Here is a 15,746-nt window from a genome sequence, read left to right on the forward strand (position 1 = left end):
GTCCTGGAGTTAGGAAATCAAAAGAGACAAACACTCTCAGTATTTTTCTGAAAGAACTGAAGAAAAATATTCAAACTTTGACTTGCAATATTGAAGGATTTCATGGAGAAAATATTGAATGATGCAGAAGAAGAAGATGGAAAGTATACAATTTTCCATCAAAGAAGATGGACAGTATACATAGAATCACTGTACCAAAAAGAAATGAATGATGTTCAACCATTTCAAGAGGTAGCATGTGATCAAAAACTGATGGTACTGCAGAAAAAAGTGCAAGTTTCACTGAAGATATTGGTAAAAACAAAACAAAAAACAAGACTTCAGGATTGTCAGAATACGAATTGAAATCTTCCAACAAACTTATGCAGCACTGACTAACCTCCATCATATCTGCCAAGAAATTTAGAATATAGCTACCTGGCCAATTAATTGAATGAGATACATATTTGCACTCATTCCATGAGAGTTGTTCCAAGAGAATGTGAAAGTCATCAAACAATATCATTAATATTACATGCAAGTTAAATTTTGCTGAAGATACTTCAAAAACAGCTGCAATAGTACATCAACAAGGAACTGCCAGAAACTCGAGCCAGATTCAGAAGAGAACTGGAACTAGACATATCATTGCTGACTTAAGATGAATCTTGACAGAATACCTCTATATATAAACTTGTTAAACAAAGAAGAAAATTAAAGTCTTAGCACAAAGCCTGACACATATTATGCTTAATGTCATAGTATAAACAAAAAGCAACAGAAACAGCCTAGAAAGAAATAATACAGAAATTTCACTCATAAAACAAATAAATGTCACTGTTAGCATTTTGTGGATTTAAACTCCACGTACTTAATGATTTTTCCCTGAAATTCTACAAAAGTGTTATGCTACGCAATTTATAAGGAGTCCTTGTAGCAAAGTGGATTATAAGCTGGACTTCCTTAAAAATTAATAACCTTGGAAACCCTATACAGCATCACTCTGAGTTGGAACCTATTCTATAACATGCAACCACCACCACACAATTTATAGCTCATTACTGGTCTTATGTACTCCTGGTGTGGCACTGTAGGATCCATAGTGGACTGGGAGCCACAAGGTTGGCAGTTCAAATCCACTAGCTTTTCTTTGGAAACCCTACATAGGATCATTATGAGTAGGAACTGACTCGATGGCACTTAACAACAACAACTGGCCTTAAGGGAGTCCAATGACTCTGTAGTATAAGCACTGCACTGTAAACCACAAGGTCAGTGGTTCCAGCCCACCAACCACTTTGCAGCAAGAGAATGAGACTTTGTTCTCCTTCCAAGATTTATATGCACAGTAAGCAACAGACAAGGCCACTTTGAGTTGAAACCCACTTGATAGCACTCAACAACAGCAATTGATCTTAAAGATGTCTATCTTATTTTAATTACTTTTTTATTGTAACCCTTTGTTCACCTTGTATCCTTCCTTATGAAGCAATCATTCTATCATGCTACCGGATATGCTGTAGGACAGCTAACTAAAAGGTTGGTGGGTCAAACCCACCAGCTGCTCCTTGGAAGTCCTACACAGGGTCACTATGAGTCAGAACTGACTCATTGTCACTTCACAACAAAAACGAATTATTATGAAGTGCATATTACTGCTTTGTGCCTGTATTTTAAATCGATATGTGTGCTACAATACATGATGGCTCTTCAACTATATTCTTTAGGAGTCCTTGGACCAAAATGTTCAGTTTGACCCAAAGGATCAGTTGTTCAAATTCACCAATTGCTCCTCAGAAATCCCATACAGGGTCACTATGAGTCGCAACTGGATGGGATTTACCAACTGGATGGGACTTACCAACAACCATAGTTTCCCACTTAATGACTGGAAGGGGCCATGTAAATAAGGTGTATGGGAAAGTAATATGAGGAATGAATAGTTTTGGCATTCTGCTTGATTTAAAATGAACCATCTCAGGAGCAGGAAGGGAAATTGCATGAGCTATGAGTTGGAGCCAACTCGGGGGGCACACAACAACATCAATTTATGCTATAGTGCCACACCAGGCTCATTTGGAAGCTACTAGAGTTAAATAAAGGAGGCATAGTAGTGTAGTGGGTTAAGTGTTGGGCTGCTAACTACAATGCCAGCAGTTCTAATCTATCATTTGCTCCGCAGGAAAAAGATGAGACTTTCAGTCCCCATAAAGATTTACAGCTTCAGAAAGTCTATATAGGATTTCTACGGGTTGGAACGAACTCCACGGCACACAACCACCACCACCACCACCAGAATTAAATAATATTTTAAAACAATCAGAGATGTAGTGTGGTTCATTACTGAGTGTTATATTATAAATAAGAATTCTAAAAGTTGTTCACGTTTAATCATTTGAGGCAGCAAACATAGGTAAGAGTCTGTGCTAAGCTTTAAAGCTGATAAAATGGTAAAGGACTCATTGAAGAGCCAGAGTAGTTAGAAGTACATTCATGTTCAGGAAAAGCTAGAAGACAGAGGTAACCACCTGAATGCAGAAGGTAAATAGAGGGAAAGGCTCACTGAAGTGTGGTTGGCTTCTGGATGGGCTTAGCCTTAACATGCATCTTCTAAGATATGTTAACATAAGATTCAGAAGTAAAAGTTCAAAGGTAACTCTCTTAATTATGCAAATAATGGTGTAACTAAAATAAAGCCTTGCTTTATCTTTTCAGAAAATAGAACAAAATGAAAATGTATTGAATTGTAGAAAAAAATGAAATGGTTTTTCAGTTGGTACTTGTCATAATAGTTCACTCTCTTTTTTCAGATACATTGGCCTAGTACAGCACTAAAAACAGAAGAATGCATAATGAAGGGAAATGATGCAGTAAGTATTATTTATGATAAGTGATAAAAAGCAAATATATCCCTGGCTCCATAGGAATCCTGGTGTGGTGCTGTAGGATAAGTACTGGACCACTAGCCACAAGGTCAGTGGTTCAAACCCAGCAGATGCTCCTTGGAAACCTTATACAGTGTTGTTATGAGTTGGAATTTACACAACGGCACTTAACAACAACAACAAATGACCAAGTCACTAAACTTTTATTTGCTCTTCAAAAGGAGATATGTAATTCAGTTCATGAAGGAAAAAGATGATATAAATAAATTAATCTCAGCATAGAGCTAGAGTGAAGAGAAATAAGACATCATCCAGATCTTGTGTTTTATTATATTATCCCATTCAAAATTATAAATTTCTATGTAAAATTTTTTTTCTTAAATATTTGGAAGAAAAATAATTTTGGATAATTTACTTTTTTTTTTTAATTTAGGGAAAGGCCCACTATTTCTGTGAGATTTTATTTTGATTTGTAGATCAGAAACTCTAATAAAGCAAAGTAAGAAAATATAAAAGGAGAAGGAGTAAACTATGAAGAGAAGACTGCAAAGGCAATGAATACGTTTTACTGATTCCAAAGTGTTTAGGGTCCCCTACTCAAAGAAACAACATACTATTACTCCATTGCTTTTCTGGCATGCATGAGTGGGAATCATGCTGTGCACTTGCAATGTCCCTGACATAGTTCCCAACACACTCAAACATATATGAGTGTCAAAGAAGGCTGGCTAACCATTCCATGCCAGGGTGAGCTGTCTGATCACACGATACACATCTTCAGAGAAAACATGCAGACCTCCTTTTGAAAGTGAACTGATCCTTTCCTCCAGTAGAAAGAAAAATATTATGTAAAAGACTAAAACCAAATCTTCATTCTCTGTAGCAACTGGGTAAAAGCCAAGGAATAAGTCAACACATTCCCAGCTGCCTGAGTCCACAGCCTGATGCTGACTAATTGAACACACACTTAGGCCTTGTCAATCTAAGTTCCTATGAGTCAACATGAGGCCTAATTGGCTCACATCAATATGTGACAGTGTTTCAAGTGAGACAATCAGGTGTTCATGGCAATAAGGAGAAGAATGTTTTCACTATGCTGGAGTTATCAGATTCTATCAACGGTGTGGGTCACCGACAGAATAAAATGTTATGTGAGTGAGAACTTGAAGAAGTAAGTATGTGTGCCCTGGAAAATCAGTTCAACAGCTCATTCTTTGTTTATGCTGATGGCTTGCAATCATCTGAATGAGTTATCAAAAAGTGGTTATACAGTTTTTTCATCCTAATATTGTTATTTGAGAGATTTTACAATTTTGAGATCAAAAAATTCCCTTATAAGAATTAAATTGACTGATTATTGCATGGCATTTTCTGTCACGACAGCCTTTAGTATTTATTGCACATCAACTAAAGAAGACAAAAGTCCTCAAAACTGAACCAATAAATTGTTGTTGTTAAGTGCCATCAAGTCAATTCTGACCCATAATGACCATAGGGTTTCTGAGGAGCTATTGGTGAGCTTGAATCACCGACCTTGCAGTTCAGACTGACTTTGCAGTCCAGCACATCAACCCACAGTGCCACACCAGGATAAATAACATCATGATTAATGGAGAAAAGATTGATGTTGTCAAAGACTTCATTTTGCCTAGATCCCCTATCAGCACTTATGGAATCAGCAGTTAAGAATTCAAATGATGCATTACATTAGACAACTCTGCTGAGCAAAACCTTCTTGAAGTGTTAGAGCAAAGATATCAGTTTGAGGACTAAGGTGCACCTGACCCATGATATTTTCAATCACCTCATATGCATGTGAAAGTTGAACAATGAATAAGGAAGATCATAGAAAAATAGGTGAATCATGGTGTTGGCAAAGAATATTGAGAGAAGTATGAACTGTCAGAAGAACAAATAAATCTTGGAAGAAGTACAGCCAGAATACTCCTTAGAAGCAAAGGTGGTGAGACTCATCTCTCATGCTTAGGACATATTGTCAGGAGGGACCAGTTCCTGAAGGAGGGACATCATGTTTGGAAAAGTGGAGGGTCATGAAAAAGAGAAAGACCCCCAAGGAGATGAAGTGACACAGGGACACAAACAGTGGGCTCAAAGGTTAACAATTGTGAGGATGGAGCAGGGCTAGGCAGTGTTTCTTCTGTTGTGCATAGGGTCACTATGAGTCAGAACTAACTTGAAGGTACCTTAAGACAACAACACATAATATATCTTAAATGAAATGTTATTGTTGTTATGTTGAGTTGGTTCTGACTCATAGTACCCCTATGCAAAAGAGAACACAGCATTGCCCATTCCTGTGGAAATTCACAGTTGTTGTTACATATGAACCCATTGTTTTTGCAACTGCGACAATCCATTTCCCTTGAGTCTTTCAATTTTTCACTCACCCTCTACTTTTTCAAGCATTATGTCCCTCCTGATAAATATGTCCTTAGCATGAGAGATGAGTCTCGCCATCCTTGCTTCTAAAGAGCATTCTGGCTATACTTCTTCTAAGACAGATTTGTTTGTTCTTCTGGTACTTCATGGTACTTTAAAAATTCTTCAACAACACCAGAATTCAAATGCATTTATTCTTCTGTGATCTTCCTTATTCATTGTCCAACTTTCACGTGCATATGAAGTGATTAAAAATACCATGGCTTAGGTCAGTTACATCTTAGTCATAAAACTGACATCTTCGCTCTTTAAAACTTGTAAGAGGTCTTTTGCAGTAGATTTGCCTAATGCAATGTATAAGACTTAATTTCTTGACTCCTGCTCCGGTGAGCATTGATTGAGATTCAAGAAAATTGAAGTCTTTCAAAACTTCAATATTTTCTCCATTTATCATGATTTTATTTGTTAATCCAGTTGGGATCATTATTTATCATGATTTTATTTATTGGTCCAATTGTGGACTTTTGTTTCCTATACATTGAAGTATGTAACTATTTCAATTACTCAGTAACTATTTCAATTACTACCATTGGATCACTCATCTGTCAATTTACCATAATATGGGCCCTTTCATGTTGGTGTGATGCTGGAAGATGTGCCACTGGTGTTTTAGATACCAGCTGGGTCACCCATGATAGACAGGTTTCAGTGTGGTGTCCAGACTAAGAAAAATTAGGAAGAAAGGAATGGCAATTAACTTCCAAAAATTTAGTTTGTGAATCCCTGTGTATCACAAGGGAGTATTTCTGATACTATTCTTTAAGATAAGTTCTCTAGGTTGAAATAGCTACACAATAGATTGAAAAATAAACTCAAACTTACCAATGACCATGAAGATGACACAGGTAAAGGCAGCATGTTGTTTCATTATAAATAAGAGTGTCTTGAGTTGGAGCTGACTTGGTGACAACTAACAACAACAAAAATTTGTAAAAAAAAAAAAAAATATGTTTGTTAGAATCTATTTAATCAAGTTGGTCTTGAAACATTTTCAAAGCCTTTTTTTAATTCTATGTTTATGCTCAGTTCAAGCTCACCAGTAGCTCCTTGGAAACTCTATCCAGGGTTGCTTTGAGTCAGAAACAAGATTATGGCAATTAACAACAAGTGATTAGTGTGGAGTTCTGGTGTGATGCTGTGGATAAAGCACTGGACTGAAAGGTTGGTTTGAATCACAAGGTTGGTGGTTCAAACTCACCAGCCGCGCCTTGGAAACCCTATTCAGGGTTGTTATGAGATGGAACCGACTCAATGACACTTAGCAACAAAAGTGATTAATGTAGTAAAATTCTGTAAACCATTTAGTATGTGTATGTATGGACAAGGTGCTATATTCAATTATTTTAAATACCGCAGGGTCACCTATAAAGGACAGATTTCAGCAGAGTTTCCAGAATAAGACGGACTAGGAAGAAGGGGAAATTGACTGTTTCTCCGTTAGGTTGGAAGGCACTCAAAATACTACTGGGTTAGCAGTCCGATACTTACAGTATAGCACCACACCAGGACCCCTGCAAAAGTTCATAAATAATATAAGAAAACAGAGACAAAACAGTCTGCTAAGACCTATAGCTGCTCTTTTACATGAAAGTCTGTATACTGTCTAGCTCTTTCCATTCATTAGACTGTTGTTGTTAAGTGCCATTGAGTTGGTTCTGACTCATAGGGATCCTATACAGGGTTCCCATGGTGGATTTGAACCACAGAAGTGGTTCAAACCAACCTTGCGGTCCAGCGCCACACCAGGACTGTAGTAACTTTAAAATGTTACTTCTAATAAGTAACTTACTTGAAAATTCTTTACTCAAATACTTTATGTGAATTTGTGAATTGAGAATGTGACTTATTTTTCCAAATATCAAAATTATGTAAGGTGCTACAATTCTGCACATTTTTCTATGAATCATTAAACTGTTTAAAATATACTTTTTCCTGACTTTATGATGATCCATTTTATTATTATTATTATTATTTTACTTAAAAGAACATAGCAGCATTGGGAATAGTTTAAGCCATCAAGTCAGTTTGGACTCACAGTGACACTATGCACAATAGAATGAAGCACTGGTCCTTCACCGTCTTCACAATTGTTATGTTTGAGCCCATTTCTGTTGTCGTGTGTCAGTCCATCTCACTGGGGGTCATCCTCTTTGTCGTTGACCCTACAGTTTACCAAACATGATGTCCTTCTCCAGGAATTGATCCATCCAGATAACATGTTTAAAATATGAGAGTCCCATCAACAGGGTCGCTATGGGTCAGACCCGACTCAACGGCACTTAACAACAACAACAACAAATCCTGGCTTCTAAGGAGCATCCTGACAGTACTTCTAACACCACAGATTTGTTTGTTCTTCTGGCAGTCCATGATCTTTTTAATATTTTTCTTCCACGCCATAACTAAAATGCATTGATTCTTCTATGGCCGTCCATATTCATTATCCAACTTTCATATGCATTTTAGGTGATTGAAAATACCATGACTTGAGTTAGGCATACCTTAATCCTCACACTGATATCTTCACTCTTGAACACTTTAAAGAGGTCTTTTGCAGCAAATTTGCCTAATACAATACATCATTTAAGTTTTTGACTTCTGATTTCATGAGTGTTTATTGTGGATACAAGCAAATTGAGGTTTTTAACATTTTCAGTCTTTTCTCTGTTTATTTTTATGTTATTTATTGGCACAGTTGTGAGCATTCTTACTGAGGTACAATCCATACTGAGAACTTTTGTCTTTGCTCTTCATCAGAAAGTGTTTCAAATCATCTTCACTTTCAGCAAGCAAAGCTGTATGAACAAATATGTCATTGTTGTTGTTGCTATGAAGTGCCGTGGAGTCAGTTTCAACCCATAGCACACTTCTGGGGAGTGACTGGTGAGCTTGAACCACTGACCCTTCAGTTTAAACCGACTTTGCAGTACAGCGCATTAACCCACAGTGCCACACCAGGACTACAGAACTGCATATTGTTTTTGTTGTTAAGTACCATGGAGTCGGTTCTCACTCATAGTGACCCTAGAAAGGGTTTCCGAAGTTGTAAATCTTTACGGGAGCAGACCACTTCATCTTTCACCCATGGAACTGCTGGTACTTTCAAACTGTCAACCTTGAGGTTAGCACCTGATTCATAACCACTACACTACCAGAGCTCCTTAAAACTGCATATAGCAGGTTGTTAATGAGTCTTCCTTCAATCTTGATGCCATATTCTTCTTGATATAACTCAGATTCTCAGATTATGTGCTTCACATACAAATTAAACCATGGTGAAAGAATGCAACCATGGCACACACCTTTCCTGATTTTAAACCTTTCAATATTCCTTGCTCTACTCTAACAACTGCCTCTTGGTCTATACACAGTTTCCTTACTAGCACTATTAAGTGTTCTAGGATACCCATTCTTCACAAATTTATCCAAAGTTTGCCATGATCTACACAGTCAATAGCCTTTGCATAATCAGTAATTACTTTGTGGAAATCTTTAATCTTTAATAAATTTCTGAGGAGTACTTTACTTTCCCCATGTGTTTATTAGAACAAATGTAAAATGATGTGTTCCCATTATAAAATGTAATTCATGTAACAAATGCTAACTAAAATATACATCTGTCACCCTCTTTCTTCGTGCACTAGTCTTGACCTCTTTTCAATCTATTCCTTTAAGGGTAGGAAAAACTAAACTCTAGAAAGGACTTAAAATTTTTATTACACTAACCAATTTCTTTTTTTTTTTTCTTGCTTTAGAGTGAATGTGCAAATTACGTTCGGGTTTTGCATCACTATAATAGGACACATCTTCTGACCTGCGGTACTGGAGCATTTGACCCACTTTGTGCTTTCATCAGAGTTGGATACCATTTGGAGGTAAGATATCAAGAAAGGTAATGCTTGAAACAAGGTTTTGTTTGCATTTTTTCTTAGGAAAAATACAATCATTATGATATACAATATTAATTTTCTTGAGGCATAAATTTTCTTTGTGAGCCATTGGAATCCTGGTCAGCTATAACAATGATAAGCCAATTGATTCTTTATATATCCATTCACTGAGCAATTGTATTTACTTAAAGATATTTCATAATATCAAACTATGCTATTCGTAGTGTCCTTATTTATGTTTTCATTAGTCTAATGGTGTATATCTGTTATGGATCAAATCATAAACCCCAAAGTGAATGTTGTAGTAAGTCCTTATACTAACCCTACTCACCTTACTTCCACTGTACCTCTGAATGTGGCCTTGTTTGGAAATAGGACCTTTGAAGATGTCATCAGTTACCGTGAGGTCATATTTGAATAAAGTTGAGTTAATCCAATATGAATCTTGTCCTTATAAGAGAGAAGAGACACACACAGAGGAATGAATTACATGTAAATATGGAGGTAGAAATTGTAGTTATGCAACTACAAGCCAAGGAGTACGCAGGGCTACCAGAAACTGGGAGAAACAAGAAAGGATCTTCCCTAGGTGCCTTTGGAAAGAGCATGAACATCCTGACACCTCGATATCAGACTTCTAATTCCAAACTATGAGACAATAAATTTCTATTGTTTTAAGCCACCCAGTTTGTGGCACTTTATTTCATCAGCCCTGAGTTACTAATGCAACGGTGTTTTAAAAAGGAAAAGCAAAACAACCCACAAAAAAACAAAATTTAAATTCCCCACTCATATTTACTCTTTATCTGAGCCAGGTGATATGGTGATGGTAGGAAGTGCATAGGAGGAATTAAGGTAAATTTTTATCTGGTGTGTGGGAGAGGTCTATGTCCCACCACTCAGTGACATGGTATAAGAAAAGTAAGCCCCAGACTAAATAGTTACTAGCAAGTAGGCTCAAAATTAGTCATACAACCTGTTCTTCTAAGCTGGATGAGTCCCCAAATTTCATTTTATTTCAGGCACAATTTTAAGCACCTTACTTTAGAGTTTCACTCCAAAACATATAAACCCATATTCTGACGTGAGGACATTTTACCTTTCATTCATATAGTTTGTCATCACAATTTCAGTAACAGTTATAAGGCAAGTTGCTTTGTCATTATTTTAAGTGGATCTCCATGTAATTCATCTTCATGTAAGAAATAATATTTTCAGTTTCAAGCAGTTTATCTAAATATCAAATATGGTAGAAAAAAATATTTTAATACATTGCTGTAATGTATCATAAGAGAAATTTGGGGTCAAATGACAATAAGAACAAAATGGAGATTTCTTCCTAAAACAGTTTGTAGATTTGATAAATTTTGCATACAGTAATGTAAGTTGAAATGGACAAGGAAAATACTTTGATTTAAAAAAGCTCATAGGCAGGCCTGTATGGAGTAGACTTGCAGACAAAAGATAAATCTGAGACACATTTTTGGAGGATTTTAATGCTAGACTGAAGCATTCTGTTTCTATTTCTAAAGATAGTACCATGAAAGAGTTTTGAGTAGAGTATATGATTGACATGAAGTATTAGCTTTTCATGATATTTATGATCAATTCAAGCAGAGAAAGAGAAAAGACAAAGAAATTCAAGGAGGCTGTTTCAAAAGTCCTGGTTAGAGATCATGATGATGTTTAACAGCGTTGCTGAAATAGCAAATTAAAGGGTGTGTGGTGCGGAACTGATGGAGGGTGCTGATCTGCAAGACATTTTATGTAACAGCTTTATATTGGCTATTGCAGTTGAAAGGAATTTGAAAAGCAATTCGACTTTGATTTCTTCATGACTGGGAAGAGCAAAGTCGAACAGTGAAGAGGGAGCTAAGGAAACATAGTAGGTTTTTGTGAGAACAACAAATGTTCAGTACCTATCAGTTTTATCTTTTTGATTTGTATTTACAGATATTTGAGGGGGTATTATCAGAATAGTTTAAATTCTTGAACCCTATTAGGTAAGGTTTCAAAGGAGTCTCTTTGCCCTCTCACTCTTACTTTCTCCCTTTCCCTGTAACTTGGAAAATGCCATTAGTTGGTGAGAAGAGAATGTCTGGGGAATGTTATTGTGAACAGAGAATGAGCAGAAAATAGAGGGCAAATCAAAGTACTACAAATTCAGAACAATAGTTGTAAAAGGGAAAAAAACAAAACAAAAACCAGGTTTAAAATTGTAGTCGACAGTAGTCAATGATACAGAGAGGACAGTTTTGGTAAAGACATAAGTAAATGGATTTTAAAAGATTAAGAAGTAACTGACATGACAAAATAAAAGCAATACAATTATCTATTTAATCAAGAAATAAAATGGTTAAGGAAAATAAATATCAGGAAAGAAATAAAAAGTGTTGCTTTAGTTAGGTGCAATCTAGTTGGTTCCAACTCATAGTGACCCTAGTCACAACAGAACCAAACACTGCCCAGTTCTCTGCCACATCAGCAATTGTAGTGCTTGAACCTGTGACTGCTCCCACTATTAGGGGTCTTCCTCTCTTCTCCTAACCCTCCACTTTACCAACCATGATCTCCTTCTCTAGGGACTGGTTTCTCCTGACAACATGTACAAAATATGAGACAAAATCTCAACCATCCTCACTTCCCTAGAGCCTTTGGGCTGTACTTCTTCCAAATAAAATGATATCCTACATTCGGTATCCTCTTCTGAATCAGGCTTGAATTTCAGGCAAGCTTCCTGTCAGTATACTGCTGCAACCACTTTTAAAATTATCTTTAAAAATTTTACTTTCATGTGATACTTAATGATATTATTCAATGATTTCCACATTCCTTTGGGCCACCTTTCTTTGGAACAGGCACAAATATGGATCTTTTCCCAACAGCTGGCAAGATAGCTGTCTTCAAATTTCTTGGCATAGATGAATGAGTGATTCCAGTACGGCATCAGTGTGTTGAAAATTTGGTATTCCGTCAATTTCTAAAGCCGTTTTTCACTATTGACTTCAGTGCAGCTTGGAATTCTTCCTTTAATATCATTGGTTCTTGATCATATGCAGCCTCTGGAAATGGTTGAAAATTGACCATTTATTTTTGGTTCAATACTGTGTATTCCTTCTATCTTTTTTTTTTTTTTGATGCTTCCTGCATCCTTCAGTACTTTGCCCAGTAGAATTCTTAAGTATTGCAACACAAGGTTTGAATTTCCCTTAAGCTCTTTCAACTTTCCTTTCTGTTTTCTGACTCTAGGTCTTTGCATATTTCATAATACTTGGCTGTATTCTGAAGCTGCGCTTTGAAAATTTTGGTTCAGTTCTATTACTTCATCATATCTTCAGGTCACTAGCTTCTCTACATTCAAGAGCAACTTTCAAAGTCTTTTCTGGCATGAATTTTTGTCCTTTCTCTCTTTCCTGTGTTTTTAATTTCCTTTTGCTTTCTTCATGTATGATGTTCTTGATGTCATCGTACAACTCTTGTGGTCTTCAGTCATTAGTATCCAATGCAATAAATCTGTTCTTGAGACAGTCTCTAAATTCAGGTGAGGAGTACTGGTGTGACACTGTAGGATAAGCACTACAAGGTCGGTTTGAAATGCAAGGTCGGCAGTTCAAACTTACTAGCCACTCCTTGGAAACCCTATATGGTGTCACTATGAGTCAGAACCAACTCGACAGTACTTAACAACAACAATACTCAACGTCATATTTTGGCTCCCATGGGCTTGTTTTTAATTTTCTTCAGATTCAGCCTGAATTTGCACATTAGTATTGATAGTCTGTTCCATAGTTGACCTCTTGCCTTGTTTTGGCTATGATATTGTTCTTCTCCATCATCTCTTCCTAAAGACACAGTCAGTTTGATTCTAGTGTATTCCACCTGGTGAGGTCCAGGTATACAGTTGCCATTAAATTTATTTTTAAACAGGTATTTGCAATGAATAATTAATTGGTTTTTCAAAATTCTATCATGCAATTGATTATAGGCATCATTTCTATCACCAATGTCATATTTTCCAACTACCAACCTTCCTATTTGTTTCCAACACTCACATTCCAATCCTCATCAACTAGCAATGAATCTTGATTGCATGCTTGAGCAATTTCAGAATGAAGAAGTTAGTAGAATTCTTCAATTTCTCTGCCATTGACTTTAGTGGTTGGTACATAAATTTGAATAATAATGGTTTTCAGTGGTCTTCCTATAGGACATTATCTTATCACAGATTGTACTGTATTTCAAGATAGATATTAAAATGCATTTTGAGGATGAATGCAGCACTATTTCGCTTCAGTTTGTCCTTTCCTACATAAGAAATAATATGATTATCTGATTCAAAATAGCCAATACCAATAGTCAATAGCCCACTAATGCCTAGTATACCAATCTTATATGTTCCATTTTATTTTTGAAATTTTTAATAGTTTTCCTTGATTCATACACTGTACACTCCATGTTCCAATTATTAATAGATGTTTGCAGCTGTTTCTACTTATTTTGAGTTGTGTCCAGCAACATATGAAGGTCCTGAAAGCTTTTCTCCATCCACTTCATTAAAGTCAACTCGACTTTGATGAGGCAAATCTTCCTGAGTTGGATTTTGAGTGCCTTTCCACTTGAGGGGTTCATCTTCTGGCAACATATCGGAGGACAGTATTCTGCTATTCATAAAATATTCAATGACTACATATTCCGAAGTAGTCTTCATCTTCTTCTTCCTAGTCTATCCTACTCTATAAACTCCAATGAAAACTATCCACCATGTGCAGCGCTGCTGGTATTTAAAATACTGGTAGCATAGCTTCCAGTATCACACAACACACAAGCCACCACAGTATGACAAACTGACAAAGAGTGATGGGAAAAGTGTAGACGTATTGAAGAAGGTTTTCTTTAGTATAGCAGATAAATAAGACAATGAGACAATTTGTCTTCTTGGAGATAAAAAGCATTGGGTAGTAAGCAGGTTTTTTTGTGGGAAGGGGACTATGGGATATTCAATGAAGATATCTTGCTAACAGTGGATGTAATGGTTATTTTTCAGGAGAGAGACTGGCTAGAAATGCAGATTTGGGAATTAACAGTAGTCTAAAAGTATTGCTACTAGACTTCCAGTTCATACATGTATTCCAAACAAAATGTGTGTAAACATGTCTCTGAGGTCAGTGGATACACATTCTTCACAATGTTATCCATAGCTTGTAATGATCCACACAGTCAAAAACATATGCATAGTCAATAAAACACAGTTAAGCATCTTTCTGATATCCTCTGCTTTCAGCTAAATTCCATCTGACATCAGCAATGATATACCTTGTTCCGTGTCCTCATCTGAATCTGGCTTGAACCTCTGGCAGTTCCCTGTCAATGTATTGTGGCCATTTAAAAAAATCATCTTTAACAAAATTTTACCTACTTGTAATATTAATGATATTTTTTATGATTTATGCATTTCATTGGGTCACCTCTCTTTGGAATGGGGACAAATGTGCATCTCGTCTAATCTGTTGTCCAAGTAGCTTGGCATAAATGGGTGAGTGTCTCTAGTGTTGCATCAGTTTGTTAAAAGATTTTTATTTATATTCCAAGAATTCCTGGAGCCTTGTTCTTTTCCAATGCCTTCAATGCACCTTGGAATTTTTCCTTCAGTATCGTTGGCTCTTGATCATATGCTGCTTCTTCAAATGGTTCACATCGACTCTTTATTTTTGTTATTGTTTTTTGGTACAGTGACTATGTGTTCCTTTCATCTTCTTTTGATGTTTTCTGCATCATTTGGTTCTTTTCAAGTGAAGCTTGATTTTTTTCTTCAAGTTTCAGCGTCTCTTCTGACATCCATTTTGATCTTTTCCTTCCTTTCTTGGCTTCTTAATGGGCTTTTGCTTTCTTCCTGTGTGATATTCTTGATGTCATCCTACAATTCTTCTGGTCTTCAGTCATTAGTGTATAAAGCACCAAACCCACTCTTCAGATGTTCTCTAATTCATGTCGGATATATTCAAGGTCATATTTAGGTTCTTGTGGCCTTATTTAAAATTTTCTTCAGCTTCAGTCTGAACTTGCATATGAGCAATTGATGGTCAGTTCCACAGTCTGCCCCTGGCCTTGTTTTGGCTGATGGTATGGAGTTATTCTACTGTTTCTGTCTACAGATGTGGTCAATTTGATTTCTGTATATTCCATCTGGTGAAGTCCAGGTGCATAATCATATTTTATGTTGTATAGAAAAGGAATTTGCAACGAAGAATTCATTGATCTTGCAAAATTCTATCATTCAATCTCCAGCATAGTTTTTTATCATTAAGTGCATGTTTTTCACTTACTGATTCTTCCTGTTTGTTTTCAACCTTAGCATTCCAATCAACAGTAATTATCAGTGCATCTTGATTGCATATTTTTTTCCAATTTCAGACTAAAAAAATTTGTAGAATTCTGCAATTTCATTATTAGTGACTTCAGTGGCTGGTGTGTAAATTTAAATAATCATGGTATTAACTGTTATTTGTAGGTGTATGGATATCACCCTATCATA

At 36.3% G+C, this 15,746-nt stretch overlaps 1 protein-coding gene across 1 annotated transcript in view; it reads left to right on the forward strand.

The window, feature by feature from the left end:
• Positions 1 to 15,746, forward strand: part of SEMA3E (sema domain, immunoglobulin domain (Ig), short basic domain, secreted, (semaphorin) 3E) — a 361,421-nt gene that overhangs the window by 242,408 nt on the left and 103,267 nt on the right. The window contains exons 4-5 of the mRNA XM_006834339.1: positions 2,790 to 2,849; positions 9,080 to 9,199. Of these exons, the coding sequence (XP_006834402.1) occupies positions 2,790 to 2,849; positions 9,080 to 9,199 (180 nt within the window). The remainder of the gene's footprint in view (positions 1 to 2,789; positions 2,850 to 9,079; positions 9,200 to 15,746) is intronic.

This window comes from Chrysochloris asiatica, unplaced genomic scaffold (assembly GCF_000296735.1).
Source record: "Chrysochloris asiatica unplaced genomic scaffold, ChrAsi1.0 scaffold00010, whole genome shotgun sequence".
Taxonomy (NCBI): domain Eukaryota; kingdom Metazoa; phylum Chordata; class Mammalia; order Afrosoricida; family Chrysochloridae; genus Chrysochloris; species Chrysochloris asiatica.